Below are 16463 nucleotides of genomic sequence, written 5' to 3'. Positions count from 1 at the left end.
TTTTGTCATTATGTTTTTCAACAGGCTCTTTCAAAAGAAGAAAAAGAGGACACTAGGTGAGACAGGCTCGGTCTCCCAAGCATGATGTAAGGAGATCCAAGAAGAGATCACGGAGGAGGACCCTTACTGTTCTCCAGTAAAGACTATCCTCCTTCAATGTACTACCTACAACTCAAAAGGTTAAAACTCCATGATCTGTGTCCCAAATTGGTGCTTGGAAAAACGTATGTGACAGCACAGAGAAAGGCTCCGGGTACACGGTTTTACAGTTAATGTTCATATTTCAGTTGTCTGGATCCAGTCGCAAGTTGTGACCCTCTTCAAATGTCCTTCTTGTAGTTTTGTGATAACGTGTTTACTTGACATGTATTTCCGAAGCGTTTTTATTATCGTTTCCTTTCCGTTGCCACAGCTTTGTGCAGTATCCTCTTGACGGGTTCTTTTGATGCTTGTGTTTCTGTGAATAGAAAGCGCTTTTTACGTCGGATGTCATTAATTGGAGAACATCGAGGTATTTTATACCGCACTGTAGCAAGGATTATTTTGTAAAGAAAGTAGATTTAGCAATAACACTTGTTTTGTCACATTTTATTGTATAAATTATGAATAGAAAGTTCACTTAAATGGGAGGGGGTGAATCTTAGGAACATAAAAATGAATTAAACTGTATCTTATGCACCATGTGACACAAGCCACAAACATCATTTGCACAGAATGAACGGAGAACGGAGTGGCACCGATAGGGATTCATTTCTACATTGAGCATCTTGTATGGCGGGTACGGTTTTGATGCAGTCACTACTGAAATTAAAATCCAAATCAGAAATATTATTATAAATATTGCTATTATAGAAAGATAAGTATATGTGAGGACAAGTCGAATGTTAAACACAGATACAGTATGTGAACTCTACAAATCATTTTATTCTTTTAAAGTTATATTTTCTAGTTGATGTCAGAGGTTTAAAAGATCATGCTGTTATTTATATACTGAATGTATACATTTTACGTATTCACTGAAAGCATTGTCCTGTTTTGACAATCAATTTAGGAAGAAATCATTAATCCATTGCATTGTTTAATAAAAAAAAAAGCATTTTTATGACCTCAAACGCCGGAAAATATCCATTCATTGCAATGCTGTTTTACTGTTAGTTGAATACTGATAGAAGCAAAATTGTACATGGGCAACTAGTTAATCAGTAAACAAAGGTAATATTGTATCTGTGTTGTTATTTCATTTGATGGTTTTACTGCGTAGGACTTTGGTAGATATTTAACTAACTCTGTTGGTTGGTTTTTGAGTAAACTTGAAGTGTGGGTAACATGTAAACGTGTCATCCTATAAGACAAAACCATGCAAAGCTGTGAAGTTGATTTGTTCCTTGACTTTTACTCTGTTCATTACAATTGATCTCTTCCCCTTTTATATGTTTACTTACAGACTTTCTTATTAAAGACTTGCATTTTTGAGGCTGGAAAAGCTGATCTTATTATACAGCGAGAAAAAAAAAACTACCGAGTGATATGCAATTGTTATACATATTATATTTGTATAAATAAATATATGTGCGTGTACAATGCTTCGATTCTTGCATTTTTAATACACTAGATCTGTTAAGGTTCACAAAAAAGTAATTAAACACCCCCTGTGGTGAAAATCAAGCTTTGAATGTTGTTTATATGTTTATGTGGTGTTTTTAATGTGATTTAAGACAAACCACGTGCAAATCATTTTAAACCATTGCTGAGGATATTCTTCATAAAACGTTAATTAAGTTAATGACGTCATAAACGTGTAACCAATCACATCAACTCATTTGAGCCCTTTGGATCAGCAGTTTAAAGAATAAATATGCAAAGATGGCGCATAGATTCGGGCTGAAACAATCGCTACACTGCTGTGTCAGCTCTCAGTTTCACTTTCAGTTTTAGCAGCGTCTGCATCTGCCCAGTGCGACTGAGTGGAGGCGGGGCTAATATCCATATTCATGTATCTGCATATACTTAATGAAGCTGTGGTCTGGAGTTACATTCTATTTTAAGACAGGAAAAATTATTTTCACAAGAAAAAACATTTGAATATGTCATTTTAATGGTCAAAGATTAGTTTTAAGGGATAAAATTATCGACCACAGGGGGACTTTAAGAATATTAATGTAAATAAAACATGAGTCTAATGCACAAAGATCCTCATGCACTTGTCCTATGTAACACTATTATTCTACAAAAATGAATTATGTTAACAACCTGGCAACCATGCTATAGCACTGTAGCTGTCATTTTGAAACCCTTAAGATAAAAAAGAAAGTGCTATTCTTTTACGCCTATCAAGCATCTAATGGACTGCTAAATAAACCAACAACCCATGTGAACCTCAGTAAGATTAATGCTGGAACTTGCTAGTTCTTTAAAATGGATTGTGATCTTAAATGTATGCTGTGAAAGGTGTGGTTTGCCATTTCAAAACTCTGGTTTCTGGAAACGAAGAACTAAAGATTGTTTCATGATTGTACCCCGGTTCCCTTTTATCATTAATATTTCATGACATAACTTAATTTCAGAAAATTTGTCTTAATACGGCAATGATAATAAATGGTATATTTTTACCTTGTATTCTCTAATAATAGTTGACTGTTAAAACTAAACAGAAGTGGTTAATGGAAAAAAGAGCGTTGTTAAATGTCAGATGCGCAAAATCTGTACTAAAGAGGTAAACAAACTTTGTAGCGCACATAAATACTGTTGATGTTGACTTTCTCAGGCTGAAAATCCACAAGGCTGAGCAAAATCCTGACAACAACTTGGATCGCACTTAGATTTGTAGATCTGGTGAATTTTAAACGAAGGCTATACATCTTGAACTTGTGTAACATTACTCCCAGCTAAACAGGCCACTTTGTATTCTATCAAGACCAACAGCATTAAAACCTTCAAGTTTGGACTGCCATCTCCCAAGGGACGATTACAAAAAACTGTTGAGCTGGAAAACGTAGAAATATAAGGTTTTCTTTTAAAAAAAAATCACCTATGAACGTTATGATATGCTCTAGAATATTTATTTGGCTCCTTTGCTCTTTGTGAGGTCTTGTAAAAACTGCCTCGCTGGCCACCCATCATGAAATATCATCAGTCTGTCTGTTGAAGGTAACCACCTGTGTAATTGGGTATCAAATGTTACTAGCTAATAATTGATTGATATGGGACACGACGGGGGCATGATGGAGAAGAACATTATTGAGTATACCCATTAAATCTAATATTTGAACATTTTAATCCTACCATCTATTCAGGGTGCATCCTGCCTGAGATGCTGAGAAAGGCTCCAGTCCTCCCAATACCCTGCAGGGAATAAGATGACTCAAAGAATGGATGAATGGATTAAAACCTAAAATAAACACATGAAACAAGCATGACAAGTATGAAATAAAAAAGCACTGGTCAAAATATACAGGAACTTTGTGTAATTACAATTTGTTCTTATGCAACAACTAATGTTAACAAATACAACATTGTAAATTGTTACCAAACATTTCTATAAATGATTAACATTGGTCGGTTTTTTTGTAATCATTTATTTTATTCTATAGCACAAAAACATTTTGACTATGAAACAACTGCTTAACATCTCTAAGCTATATACAGTAAGTATATATTTTTTCAGTGTGCTAAATTTGTTCAAACTCAGACTTGGCAACTAACAGGTGAGGTGTTGTTGGGTTGCGAGATAAATGACGTATCGTTACGTAATGTTTAACCCATCGCTTTTTTGAACCAGTAGACCTACTGCACTCTGCTTATCAGTAGATGCTCTTCATTAATAACTATTTAACTACTGCAATGAAAGAATTCAGCTTGTATTTCATACATGCTTAAGAGTGTATTAACAAGGCAAGTCGACTGCCAGACGAACACACACAATCAAGCAGCTGCCTGTATTGAGTTGGGGAAATAACGCCCTCTGGTGGCCAATATTCGTTAGTGCAGTTTATCAGTTAATGAGGATACTGGTCACGACGGTTTTATTCCTTGAAGTCAGTAAAACACAAAGGCATATTTAGGATCAAACACCTACTTCACTAACATGTGAAAATCCTTGTTATTAACGGCAAATTGTTCAGGTAAACACACTAAAGCACACAAACCACAGAAGCATATTAAAAAAGAACAATATACAAATACAATAAAGTATGTTTATGTAGAAGTGTTCTCATGACAAATTATTAAAAAAAAGTAAAGTTGGAGCATGTTTTATTTGTTTTAATTAAAAAAAAGTAAAGTTGGAGCATGTTTTATTTGTTTTAATTTGATACAATCTATTAATTACAATTGGCCAAATCGGTAATTTTGTATATTTTTATGTTACTTCATAACTGTTATTGTGCAATTGTTTCATACGGTATCTGTTTTACTGAAGGCCATGCAATATGCTATTTAATGTTGGGTTGACAACTAATCTCGTGTCTTTTAAATGATGGGTGAAGCGTCTTATTTACCCTATAAGCAGCTTTGTGACTTTAATGTAAAAAGTGTGACTGTCTTTAATCAACCCATAATGGTTATAAATCCTTAAGTGTTAAACATAAATCAAATCTAGAAATGTTTAATGGATAATAGTAGAGCTTTAGCCATGTATATTCCCCCCATTACATCTCAAGTAATAGCCAGGTGGGCGACAGGATTGCTTACTGAAATTGAATCCATGGATTGCTGCGCTTAAAGCATTGTGAAGATCTCTTAGTCAAAGCATAGATACCCTAATGCATTACTGCATGACACTTGGCTCCTAATCTGTGTAGACTTCAAAAATGTGATTTTTAAATAAGGTTAAAAAGTATTATTCTGACCTCAGGGTTAAGAGGGGTTTTTTGTTGATTCCCTAACATCAAAGTAGTTTATCATTATAATGTAAAACTGCAGTTTTAAGAACATGCTCTATAGTTGTATTATAGAAGTTCTGTGGAGTATACCATACACCAAATTCTGAAGTTTCTAGACAATAGTGTCTACCCATTGGCACATCTTACAATGGGTATACCCACGATCTCCTTTACTGTGAGAAATTAAGGCAAACAATAGATTTAGGAAAATGTTCTTCAACACACTCACACACACACAATGACGCAAACAGCACCTTGAAGTGTCAGCATGTGGCCATTTGTTCATGACAATGGTATTAAGGTGTGAATGATGTGTAACATTTGTTACATTAAACAAACAGGCTCATTTCCTCTCTCCCTCTTAAACATCGAACTCATCACACTATCAACTGTCTTTCTCCAACGCCCACCAGCTCTCTCCAGCAATTTTCTAGCAGCTGACAAATGGCATGTGATGGAGTCCTGCAAGCTGCAGGCGGGGAAGCTGATCCACTGCTTTCCTCAAACCGCTCTCAAAAGCATTTTATCCCTCGCTTAGAGTCAAAAGGCGACCAAGATATTAAATACAACCTTTTTGAGATTTATTATTTAGGCAAAAATGTTCATTAAATATGATACAAAAGACATGACATGAATACAATAGTTATTTAAAATTCATTATATACAATCTTATTTACAACACAGTTGGTAGGTAATAAACAACATTAAGTACGCTTATATTAAAAAACAGCATTTACTAGTACCATAGCGATTACTACCGATAAATAAAATCACTGTCAATGTGATCATGCTACGTATTCAGACATGGTGACATGGTTAAAGAAGAAGATCTAGAGTCTGTATGTAAATACTGTGGATAGTTTGGATTCAGTAAGTTTCTGTGTGGTCCACGTTCTAAACAGGTTGAAGTATCTTGTTCCCTCTCACAGGACGTGGTAGACCGGTCTGTTGCCGGGACTGTCTGGAGAACTGGATTGAGAATCACTACCAGTCGGTGAGCGAACAACCATATTTCTCATTCCAACAGCATCTACTGAGGACAGCCTGTCTACAATACTGGACAAACACTGCAAACTAGATGCTCCGAGGCTTCTGTCCACAGCACCAGCTGGTTTAGAGAAGAAACAGGACATGTTTAGTGATGCAGCAAATAGAATTGAATAAATTAAATAATAACTCTGAATATTACAATGAGCACAATTGACACTATGGGAGACACAGACCCAATATTTAGGCGTTTAAATCTTAACTTTCTTCTTACCATGTTGTGCATCAAAGTTGTAGTTAATTCCAAAGTTCGGATTCATCTGTGGCCATACAGGACTGTTGCAATCAACCTAAAGAAACAACACGAAACATTATTTCAACAGTACAGACAAATCTAAAACGCTAGACAATGTGAGGCATGGTACGGAAAACACGCGCGACACTGGATCCACGGGCAGCGAACGAGCAGCGCCACGTGGTCAGCGCTCAACTGCAATTCTCTCTTCCATAGGCCGACTCATTTGCGAGGAACTCCTACGCTAGGCATGGCGAATTGATTGAGTCAGTGGAAGGCACACCAGTTTGTGCAAGATGACACTTTCTCGGAGTAAATCTGCAGAAAATCCTGGCAGCAGCGCAGCTCATGCAGTCAGTCAGGAATGCAGCACGGCTGACTCTTTCCTGCCAGCCTCTGAGGGCTGGATTTACTGAGGCTTTATTGGGCTATAAAGAGTCCAGTGGGAAAGCCATTACTGTAGCCTTCATTCTTAAGCCCTAGTACCCAAATTTTGTAATGAATATCTTGTGAACCGACATCTCAGAAGTCAGTGAGATTGTCAACTAATAACTCAAAAAAATGCTTCCACGCCTCAAACTAATAGAAGTAGAATATACGGTAAATTTCTAGTCAACTTGACCACAAAAACATATTTTTGTTGGTGTAACCTAATGTGTTCAGGTTTTCACTTTTGATTTTTGAAATGTTCATTTAGTGACCCCACACCATGAACAAATTTAAGGATACAGTCATTTAAATATATTTTATTTATATATGTGTGGTTCCCTCACAAAACATTTGAAAACTTTACAAGGCCTTCCTTCTAAGTCATTTGAAAATAAATAAAAGAGAAATATGTCTGTGAATCCTTAATGACTTTAGCCACACCAACGCATCTTTATTTGAGCTATTAGCTAAAATGCTAGCTTAGCAAACCACTATTAAACACAGAGGAGCCGAGTGTCACGCCTGACTAGAAATAAGGCGATTTTTAAGAGCACTGACATAAACTAGTAAGCTTATATCTCGGTGTAAAACAGGAGACAGATGTGGATGGCAATTTATTTTTGCCATGCTGGGTGTGAGACAGCCCTGACTCATATTGAAGGATAGAATCCCCTGGGTGCCATAGAGATAAAAACATAAAGATGAAAAAGTGTGGAGCCAAGGGCAAAGGGAAAGACATCCGACCTCGTACACAAAAGATGGCACGACATCTACATTCAAAAAGCTTTTCCTGTGCATTTCTACCCTTAGCTGTTATAACGGTTGTCATTCTTCACCCTACACTCTTAAAAATAATGGTGCTTTACGATGCCATTGAAAAACATTTTTTCGTCTAAATGGTTCCAGAAAGAACCTTTAACATCCGAAGAACCTTTCTGTTTCACAAAAGGTTCTTTGTGGCGAAAAAAGGTTCTTCGGATTATAACAAGGTAAGAAATGGAATGGTTCTTTGTGGAACCAAAGATGGTTCTTCTATGGCATCGCTGTGAAGAACGTTTTAGGCATCTTCATTTTTAAGAGTGTACAATAAAACATTGCTAAAGTGAACATAATATTTACCATGCTCTCCGAACAGCTGGAGGACGGACTAGAAGGTTCGGAGCTGCTTTCCTTAGGCAGGCTGTAGTAGTTCTCCACCTGTTCTCGGAGCAGCTCCTGGAGGCTCTCGATGTAGTGGATGGCGTTCCTCAGGATCTCAACTTTTGGAAGACGTTGGCTTGGGTTAGCCGAGGTGCACCGCCGGAGAGCCTCAAAAGCGTGGTTCACCTTCTTCAGCCTGCGACGTTCCCTCATGGTGGCGGCCCTCCGCCGATCCACAGTGCTGGCTTTGCGCTTGCAAGCTTTGCATGCCCACTGCAAGCAGTGACCTGGCTGGTGCGGGGCACCGGGGGCCCGAATGTGCTCGTCCTCCTCGGATCCAGTGAGCTCGCCTCCGGGGCCAAACTCCAAATCTTCAGGGGACGAGGCGCAGGCGCTGTCGTAGAAGATCTGGGATGTGGAGAATACGTCCATGGTTGGAGAGTGATGTTTAGGAGCTTTTGTGGTAAAGGGGCAACCTCTGAGTGATGTGATTTCTCTGTTGCCATCCAGCCCCTCTTATAGTGCCCTGTGTGGAGGCTGGGGCCTACATTGGTCAGCCCTAATGACCGTGCCCCATTGGCCAAGTCAGAGCTCAGTGACCCCCCTAACTCCCAAACCCAACACCCCACTGTGTTTCCCACATCTGTGTGAAGGGGTGGTTTCTCACTCAGCTCAACAGCTTTGCTGTGGGATGCTTATTACAAGAGGGAATTATCATCAATTAACATTTTTGTATAGACAACAAGTAGATTTTTCTTGCATTTTTCTTTACAATTAGGTCTGCATACTTAATATATTCTATAATATAATATTATATTAATATATAAAACAGTATATATTATATAACAAAATATTATATAAATAAATATATATATATATATATATATATACATATATAATTTGTATCTGTAGACCCTCATTTGTCTCCCAAAATACCTTGAATTATTATTATTTAAAAGAATATTAAGAATCTTCAAATGTAATCAAATGGATAGTGTTAGCATCGCATGGGTTCAGTCCCAAGAAACACACATTTCAAATATAGATCAAATGCACTGTAAGTTGCTTTAGATAGAAGATTATGCCTATTCCAAATGCATAGATATGAACGTAAAACATGCACGAGGCCACCAAAAGGTTCAACTTCAAAGCGTTATGTGGCAGAGATGAGTTTAATCTCTGTTTGCCAGAAGTGAAGGTCCAATGAAAGGTAAAACCAAACACATAAATGTCATTTCTATTACCTTGAAACGAAATGGTCAAGAATGACTCATGTTTAAGAGTTTGCTGGCTAATTTTACGCATGAGGACAGAGCAGCGTTGCAGATGCGGCCCAGCTGGATGGGCCGGTGTTACGTTTCAGAAGCGCGCGCGTGCACACTCACAGCACCAGAACTTAAGATCCGGACTGTGTAGGTGTCACAGACAGCGTGTACGTGTTATTTAGCTCATTAAATCTCTAAGTAGGTCATTAACGACTGTGTGGCGGAATCTCTTTGGGTTTCTTAGGTGAAATTCAATCGCGTGTACCTATGTTAGAAAATGCGTGTCATTATCCATAAAAGGTCCACTGAAAATGAAACTTTGCGTAGGAGTAAAATGTTCTAAGCAGATTTCTTTACCGTGGCATAATTGTGTATGCCGTTTCTGTGACCTCATATTAATTGGAAAGCTTGGATGTTTGTTTTTATAAACATTAAGTTGTCTAAGTAAACTGCAAAAAGCGCATTAAAATGGTCAAAACCAAAGCATGAAAACACACATTTTGCAATATTATTAATGCGTAAGTGGGCTTAGGCTGCACATTGTGTTTTGTATACATTTGAATACGTTTATATATATATATATATATATATATATGTTAAGGTTACATTTTAACGTAATATTTATGCATAATTGCGCACTTTATATACAGGGTATAACTTTAATGTCAGTCTTAAGTTACCATTTACAAAAATTAACTGAAATTAACGCCAAATTAAATGGTTTTACTATACAGTAGCCATAATATTTGTTGTAAACTATGGTACAGATTATAACCAATCCGAAAAAAAACATTATTACTAAACTTTTCCTTTAATAAAACTTTGGCTGATTTTCCCAATGGACAATTCCTACTGCACTAAACGCACGTTTTCAATAACATTGGAAAGTCTTTAGCTGTGGTTTTAGTCGTTTGTTAACCCACATTTAATTACGCTTTATGTTTAGATCAAATTAAACAGCTTACAAATGATGCGTAAAGGAAATTCCGACATGAATGTTACCTTTCCTGGTGCATGACGTAAAATACTTTTAGGATTATTACACTCTTTTGAAAGTATTGTAGTATTTTTATTTTATTTTAAGATCAAGTTAAGTAGCTTGATTGGTGCGTAAAGACAACTGCGACATATAAGGTCACAGGTTGTTTGGAACAAAAACGAATGAAAAGAGCTTTAAAATCTCCTTCTATTGCTGTAGGTCATTACTGGAGCAATTAGCGTTGACAGCTAATAAAGATACAATGCGGATATTTCTCACAACGTGCTAAAACGTTTGGCCTCTCCAGTGTCTGGGAACCGTGCGCACCTAAGAAAACACGAATAGCCGGTGCAGTTTGTATTGCGCACAGCTGAAGAAGACATTGTCAGGGATAATTCTGCTTAGCTGTCGTTCAGATCAAAGACTATTGACTGTTAACAACGTGAGCAACGAGAAAACCTGACAGCAGTCGATAACTGAGTCCAACTAAGATTGCGTAAGCATATGGCGAAAGCGCATCGGTCCTTGAGACTGCTGTGTTGAGAGAGCAAGAAAACCTGCTCTGAGATTTGGGAAGATTGTGTTGTCTCAGGGGAACTTTGGGGTTTCGTTAAGGATTGTTGTCAGGGGTCAGAGACCGTGTTAAGTGTAGGGCAGAGGGTGAGCTTTAATGTTTCTTTCCCAGTGCCTCTCAATTTAAGCTTCTAGTATGTGAAAACTTTTGTGTTTTAAAAAGCACATATTCTTTCACTTTTGTTCAATCTATTTAACCAATTATGGGGAAATCGGAGATAAAATGTTGATACTGTAGATGCTACATCTCAGTAGCCATAAAAAGCCCAAACCCCAATAATACAAATACATATAATTTAGATGTGGTTATGTATAAAAAAGCTCTCTTATTAGTAAAATATTTTATAAATTCTAACCTCTTCAATTTTAAACTATTACATTTTTGTATTGTTGCTTGGGTAAACAAGTCTGAACAAGTCATTGGAGCCATATGGCATGCATTCAAGATAATAAATAGATTTCAACTGCAAAGTTGTTTTATGTTAGTTCAGAGCAAGTTGTTTTATGTAAAAAGAATGCATACGGCTAAAATCAATTGCTATTATGTAATGTTTGTTTCATGATTGCTTTACTTTTTTCATTAGTATTGATGTAGTATTGATCTTTTTAACACTTACAAGACTCCATTTGGACACCTTTTTCTTTTGGAGAAAAGGTCTCCTCAATATTGTGTAATGATTGTACTGAATAAAAAGATCTTTGAGAAAACGAAGAATAGAGAACCTTATCATTCCACAGTTTAGTCAATCCTCCTATTTTTCATTTCATCCTTCTTCTGCCAAGACCAGCCGTTGGTTGGATGTTTTCCATCAGCAATAACAGTATCATATTTGATCACATGATCAGATTGTGTGATTGGCAACAGCATTTGTCTGGCAGCTAGAGGAAGCTTTCCGTCCGCTCCATGATGTTGGACATTACAAAGGCCTCAATATTCAAAGGAGTGTCACTAAATCTCCTTTTCTCTTCCTATTTTAGCAGGCTTGGCGGTGTACCTTAACAACTGTTCAAAATTTCTCTCTCTTTAATGTCAAATCTCATCACTTTATCCTCAAAAATCCTGATGGAAAAGGATTTTTGTATGTGAGATGGAAAATAACTGCATTATTATTACAGAAATGAGGTGAAATTGGGTGCAAATAGAGTCTCCTATCTGCTTTAGCCTCCTGAGAGAATAACTCACGAGTCATACAAAAGAGATCTCAACAGTTTTTTAAACCCTGCTTTAAGCTGTCAAGGTACCAAGGTCTGTGTCCTCTTTAAAAATCATTACTTGTTCCAAATCATGCAAGACTTGTGGGAAATAAACGCTCGTCTAAGATGAATCCAGGAAGAACTGACGTTATAATCCCCTTCATTGTGCCTCAGATGGATGGTTAATGATAACGAATGTCCGATTTTTACTCATTATGCATTTCAGAGTATGCTCTGATGCAAACCGCGTAATGAATCTGTCAGGAGCTTTCGAATGTAATTTTTCTTATGCTGAAGGAGCAACGCAGGCATCTGAGTGAGAGAAAACCTCATAAAATCACACCCTCTCTACATTTGAGATCCTATTAAAACAACAGTGTAGACAGAGCTATCTGGTTACAGTCTGGCTCTTTGAGAGGAGAGCGCTGCTTTGAAGTGTCCTGCTCTTAATATCAATTTATCAGACAATCTCCCAAAATGTGCAGTCACCAAAGCAGCGGATTTAACTTTGTTGACACTGACTGAAGTATTAATTCCATTATCGTAAGGTGTATCAAACAATTTGCTGATATAGTCTTTAGTTACTGTTTGTTTAGATACAATACTGAATAAGCAGAAACAATAGGAGTGCCTTTAGTTTGCAACTTTCAATTTGAATATGCTTTGCAATAAAAATGATATTATGAGCTAGGGGTCACAGTATTGACACGGTATTGTCAATAACCTTGATATTAAATACCATGATCATCGCTATTGTGTTAAATCTGCACATATTATAATATTTTAAATAATTTTGCAGCTATTAAAAGTTATGCCCTAAGAGCCACAATGGTTGCATCTAATCCTTACACTCAAATTTGAAGTGTGATTTGTTGGCCAAAAAATCAGGAAACACAAAATAAACTAAATTAAAGATGAATTTGACTGATAGCATTTGTTAATTTAAAAAGAACTATTTAAATAGATATTGGGAGAATACTGTTACTGGAAATGGTCACGGTCACGGTAGCCATGAAACGAAACTGTGATATTGATACAGCCCCATTATAAAAGTTTTAGAAAGTTTAATTAAGAAATTGACTTATTTTAGTAATTCTTATCGTTCGCATTTAGTTTGTCGACTTTTGGTTCAATGATTATTTTTATATTTAGGTGCAAGACCTAATGATGCATGTCATTCTAGAGAGAATGTGCTGGGAATGTTTAGAAAAAGCAAGGAAATCTGACATTTTGTATTAATAAGTTCATGTCACAAACTTATTTTTTTAGTATGGAACTAAATTTCCAGATAGGGTTTAGATTAAGACAGGATTAAGTTGAGTTAAATTAGGACAATTGGGTTTTCACCATGCTTAAGAAAAAAACTTTACTGGTGTGCATCTTGAGACAAAAACGACACTGGTATAAGCTCAAAAGCTCAAATTAAGCTCAAACATGGATCAAACATGTCGGGCCTATAGACTTAAACTCTGTCTGGGAAACATAGTGTTGAATATAATAAGGCATACATTTCATTTTTTCATTCAAAATCATACATTTCATTCATGTTTAAATTTCCAGTTAAAAATGTTGTCATGATGCAGTCTGCATTGGTAATATTTGCTTTAAGGTCTATATCAAATATACCAGATTGCCCTTGGATAGTTTCCCAGATGTGCACTGTGTAGGTCACTGGTCATTTCAAGAGTTTGAGTACATATTTTACTTGCGTGTGTGATGAGGTCAAAGGTGCTAGTGTGTTAAATGGAAAGATCAGAGAGTTATTCCTGACAGATAGCATGCTGTGCAAGATGGAAAAGCTGCAGTGCTACTTGGGAACACCAACAAATCAACCCCACCACTGGATAATTGCCAGACAGTATTAGTCGCAACTGCACACACAGAAACCCACGCAAGCAAGTATGCAAATTCATCATGGCATGATGCTACTTAAATCTCTAGCAATGCAACCTAATGCTTTATTCCAGAGGAAAACCCTCACAGCTCGCAACGGTATGATAGCTGTCATGTTGCTTGTGGCTTTGCAATATTTTCCCCTGACCAAACTTCTACTTTTAATCATGAGACAAAATAGATACTGGGTGTTCGGAGGGGACTAAATTCTTTGCAGCCAGCCCTGTGTCCTGCTCTGCCAGCTGGAACTAACAGGCCGGGGCTATTTCAGGGCCAGTCATATTTTACACTCTGTTAATACTTGTAAATCTGGAAGAGCTGTTAGCTCAACTGGTCAAGGCTGGTGATACGGAGGGCTTCAGTTCAATGGGTTTGATGAGGACATTTGATGGCTGGCCATCATTCCGAGCTATACTAGCTTTCCCAGGGCTAGGATGATATTACATGAATGCTGAATAAATTCAAATTAGCCGAATCTCTTTAGTTGTTGAATATTTTGTCTCAATTGTATATCTCAAAATCGGGAAATATTTCATTGAAGTGAAGCGCAGGCACACATTTAGTGACACTGTAACCTTAAATAATCACAGAGAAACACTGCATTCATATTAATTGTAAAAAAAAAAGAATAAAAATGCAATAAAACTAGTTAAATAACAGAGTACATCTTTGAATTCTACAATTTCCTGTTTAATGTTGGATAGATATCCGGCAATGGTCAAGTGCTCTCAAAGGTATTTTCCTCTTTATAATTTATAAAATAATTTAAGTAACAGCAATATATTACAAAATATTTACATATGCAGTTTAGGAAGACCATATAAATTCTCACACTGCAAAATCACCAGTGTTAAAAAGGGTCAAATTAACTCTCACAGTGTTTATATAATCCACACTTTGAGAGTGTGGATTATATATACACAGTGAGTGTTCATTTGACCTTTTTTATGGAAAAATTCAGATGATCATGGAAAAAGCCTGGAATTGTCAAACGGATGGTCGAAATATTAAAGATAATAGACAGAATACATTGTAACGTCATAATAACTTTCATCAATAATCATTTTGAATAATAATTTTGAATCCGAATACGAATGTTCACACTGTAACAGTGTTGTTGTTATTGGCGTACGGATGAAAGTCATTGCAAAGTGTCATCTATCACATTCAATACTAGCGCGTGGAAATAAATACAAAGTCGGAAATGTGAAATAGTGTTTAAGCTTCGCTTTACTGAGTCGGTAGAGCTTTCGTGTCCTCCGTGGAAATACTGTCAATACTGTCAACAATCGATGAGAGTCGACGAAGGCTGCTGGATGCCGAAGACTCCACTGCGCCTCCTGGAAACAGACCATTACGCACAGAGAATTACCAACAGGCCATTACGCAGTGGGTCAGCGCACGAAACATTGATGGATAGACATAACCTGCCCTTACTAAAAGTTTATTTGACTCTTAAATTGATATTGAAAGTTAGTTTTGTTCAACTTCTTTACCAACCTTCTCTGTGACTGGCCGTATGGGAATTGGAATGATCTGGACTCTCCTGCCAGCTTTGGCAGGTCTTTTTCCAATGACACTCACTAGGAGCCACCTGGACATTCAAACGTGATCGAAAAACAACAAATGTCACCGTCGTTATTCATGCATAATTAAAAATCAATAAACTTTCAAGTACAGTATGGGCACCACGTGGGTCCAGCTGTCAGAGCGCATGGATCTTTTTATATCGGTTTGCTTTAGATTATGTTCTAATCTTACATGATTTTCTTTGACGGTGTATGTATAAGGGTCACTGACAGAGTTTTGATCTTGTTCGTCCAGCGTGTGCAACAGGTCTTGCAGCTTCTCAATGTAGTTTATAGCGCTGCGTAAAATCTCAACTTTGGGTAGCCTCTGGTTCGGATTGGGTACCGTCTTTTTCTTTAACGCGTCAAACGCTTCGTTGATCTTTTTGAGCCGCCTTCTTTCTCTCAGAGTTGCGGCTTTTCTCCTGTCTGTCGGTGCCGACTTCCTTTTGCAGATCTTGCAAGCCCACATAAGGCACCGACCCTCGCAGTGCGCCTGAAGCCCTGGCGGCGCAAGGACGTGCTCTTCTCCGCTACTCTCGCATCCAGTTTCGGAAGGGACAGGATCCGGTCCCGGCGAGAGAGGGCTGTCGTTCTCTTCGTAGAGCGGCGACACGCCAGGCATATCCAGGGTCCCATGGTCCCCCTCAAGATAACGTAAATCGTTGAAAAAATAAGTGTTGGTCTCGAACAGGTCCATCATGTTGCTGTGTTTTGACAGTAAGACTGTTGGCATTTAAATAGCCACGTGATACAAGTCAGAGGACTTAAATATAGAATGTGAAATACTATCCATCGCTTAGCTGTTGCAGGGTATCAAGCTCATTTCAATGGGCCTTCAGTACCACAGGGGCTTGTGTGAAAAATAAAGGGCACGCTTTACATGACAGTGCCCTTGATACACATTTTGTGTGTTACCTAAAATGTATTATGGTGATAACAAAAACATTTCATCAACAAAAACTTTTAATAACAAAAATGTTTAATTTACAACATTATCACTCAAAAGTTTTAAGTTATCTATATTTCTTTATTTTTTACAAATCACAGAGGACACTTGAATTCTTGGATACTCAGCCATGGTGAGAGAAAAAAACACCACACATATTGTACATTACATTTTTAATTGATATAATTCATGGATTCATGCACATTCAACAACCGTTTCTTCAGCTTAAGCTGCTTAAAGTACTTTCTGTACACAGTATTACGTATATATTGTATTTTCCACGCACGTTGAGTATATTGTGTATTTGTGTT

The 16463-nt window shown here is 37.2% G+C and overlaps 3 protein-coding genes across 4 annotated transcripts in view; 1 reads left to right on the top strand and 2 right to left on the bottom strand.

Moving 5' to 3' along the window:
* lin7a (lin-7 homolog A (C. elegans)) overlaps positions 1-1596 on the top strand; it is a 33252-nt gene extending 31656 nt beyond the window's left edge. For both annotated transcript variants that reach the window (XM_057323767.1, XM_057323768.1), the window contains exon 6: positions 25-1596. In XM_057323767.1, coding sequence (XP_057179750.1) covers positions 25-85 — 61 coding nt within the window. In that variant the 3' untranslated portion in view covers positions 86-1596. The remainder of the gene's footprint in view (positions 1-24) is intronic.
* Positions 1597-5571: 3975 nt separating this feature from the next.
* myf5 (myogenic factor 5) lies at positions 5572-8331 on the bottom strand. The gene is made up of 3 exons (XM_057323769.1): positions 7711-8331; positions 6142-6217; positions 5572-5988 (listed from the first exon to the last, which is right to left on the bottom strand). The coding sequence occupies exons 1-3, from the start codon at positions 8161-8163 to the stop codon at positions 5804-5806; spliced, it is 714 nt and encodes a 237-aa protein (XP_057179752.1). The 5' UTR covers positions 8164-8331; the 3' UTR covers positions 5572-5803.
* Positions 8332-14326: 5995 nt separating this feature from the next.
* myf6 (myogenic factor 6) lies at positions 14327-15967 on the bottom strand. Its single transcript, XM_057323766.1, has 3 exons — positions 15397-15967; positions 15136-15229; positions 14327-14975 (listed from the first exon to the last, which is right to left on the bottom strand). Exons 1-3 carry the CDS (start codon positions 15937-15939, stop codon positions 14866-14868), a joined length of 747 nt encoding a protein of 248 aa, XP_057179749.1. The 5' UTR covers positions 15940-15967; the 3' UTR covers positions 14327-14865.
* Positions 15968-16463: the final 496 nt, after the last annotated feature.

This window comes from Triplophysa rosa, linkage group LG24, assembly GCF_024868665.1.
Source record: "Triplophysa rosa linkage group LG24, Trosa_1v2, whole genome shotgun sequence".
Lineage (NCBI taxonomy): Eukaryota > Metazoa > Chordata > Actinopteri > Cypriniformes > Nemacheilidae > Triplophysa > Triplophysa rosa.
The sequence above is the reverse complement of the archived record's forward strand: the minus strand, read 5'-3'. Positions and strand labels throughout refer to the sequence as shown.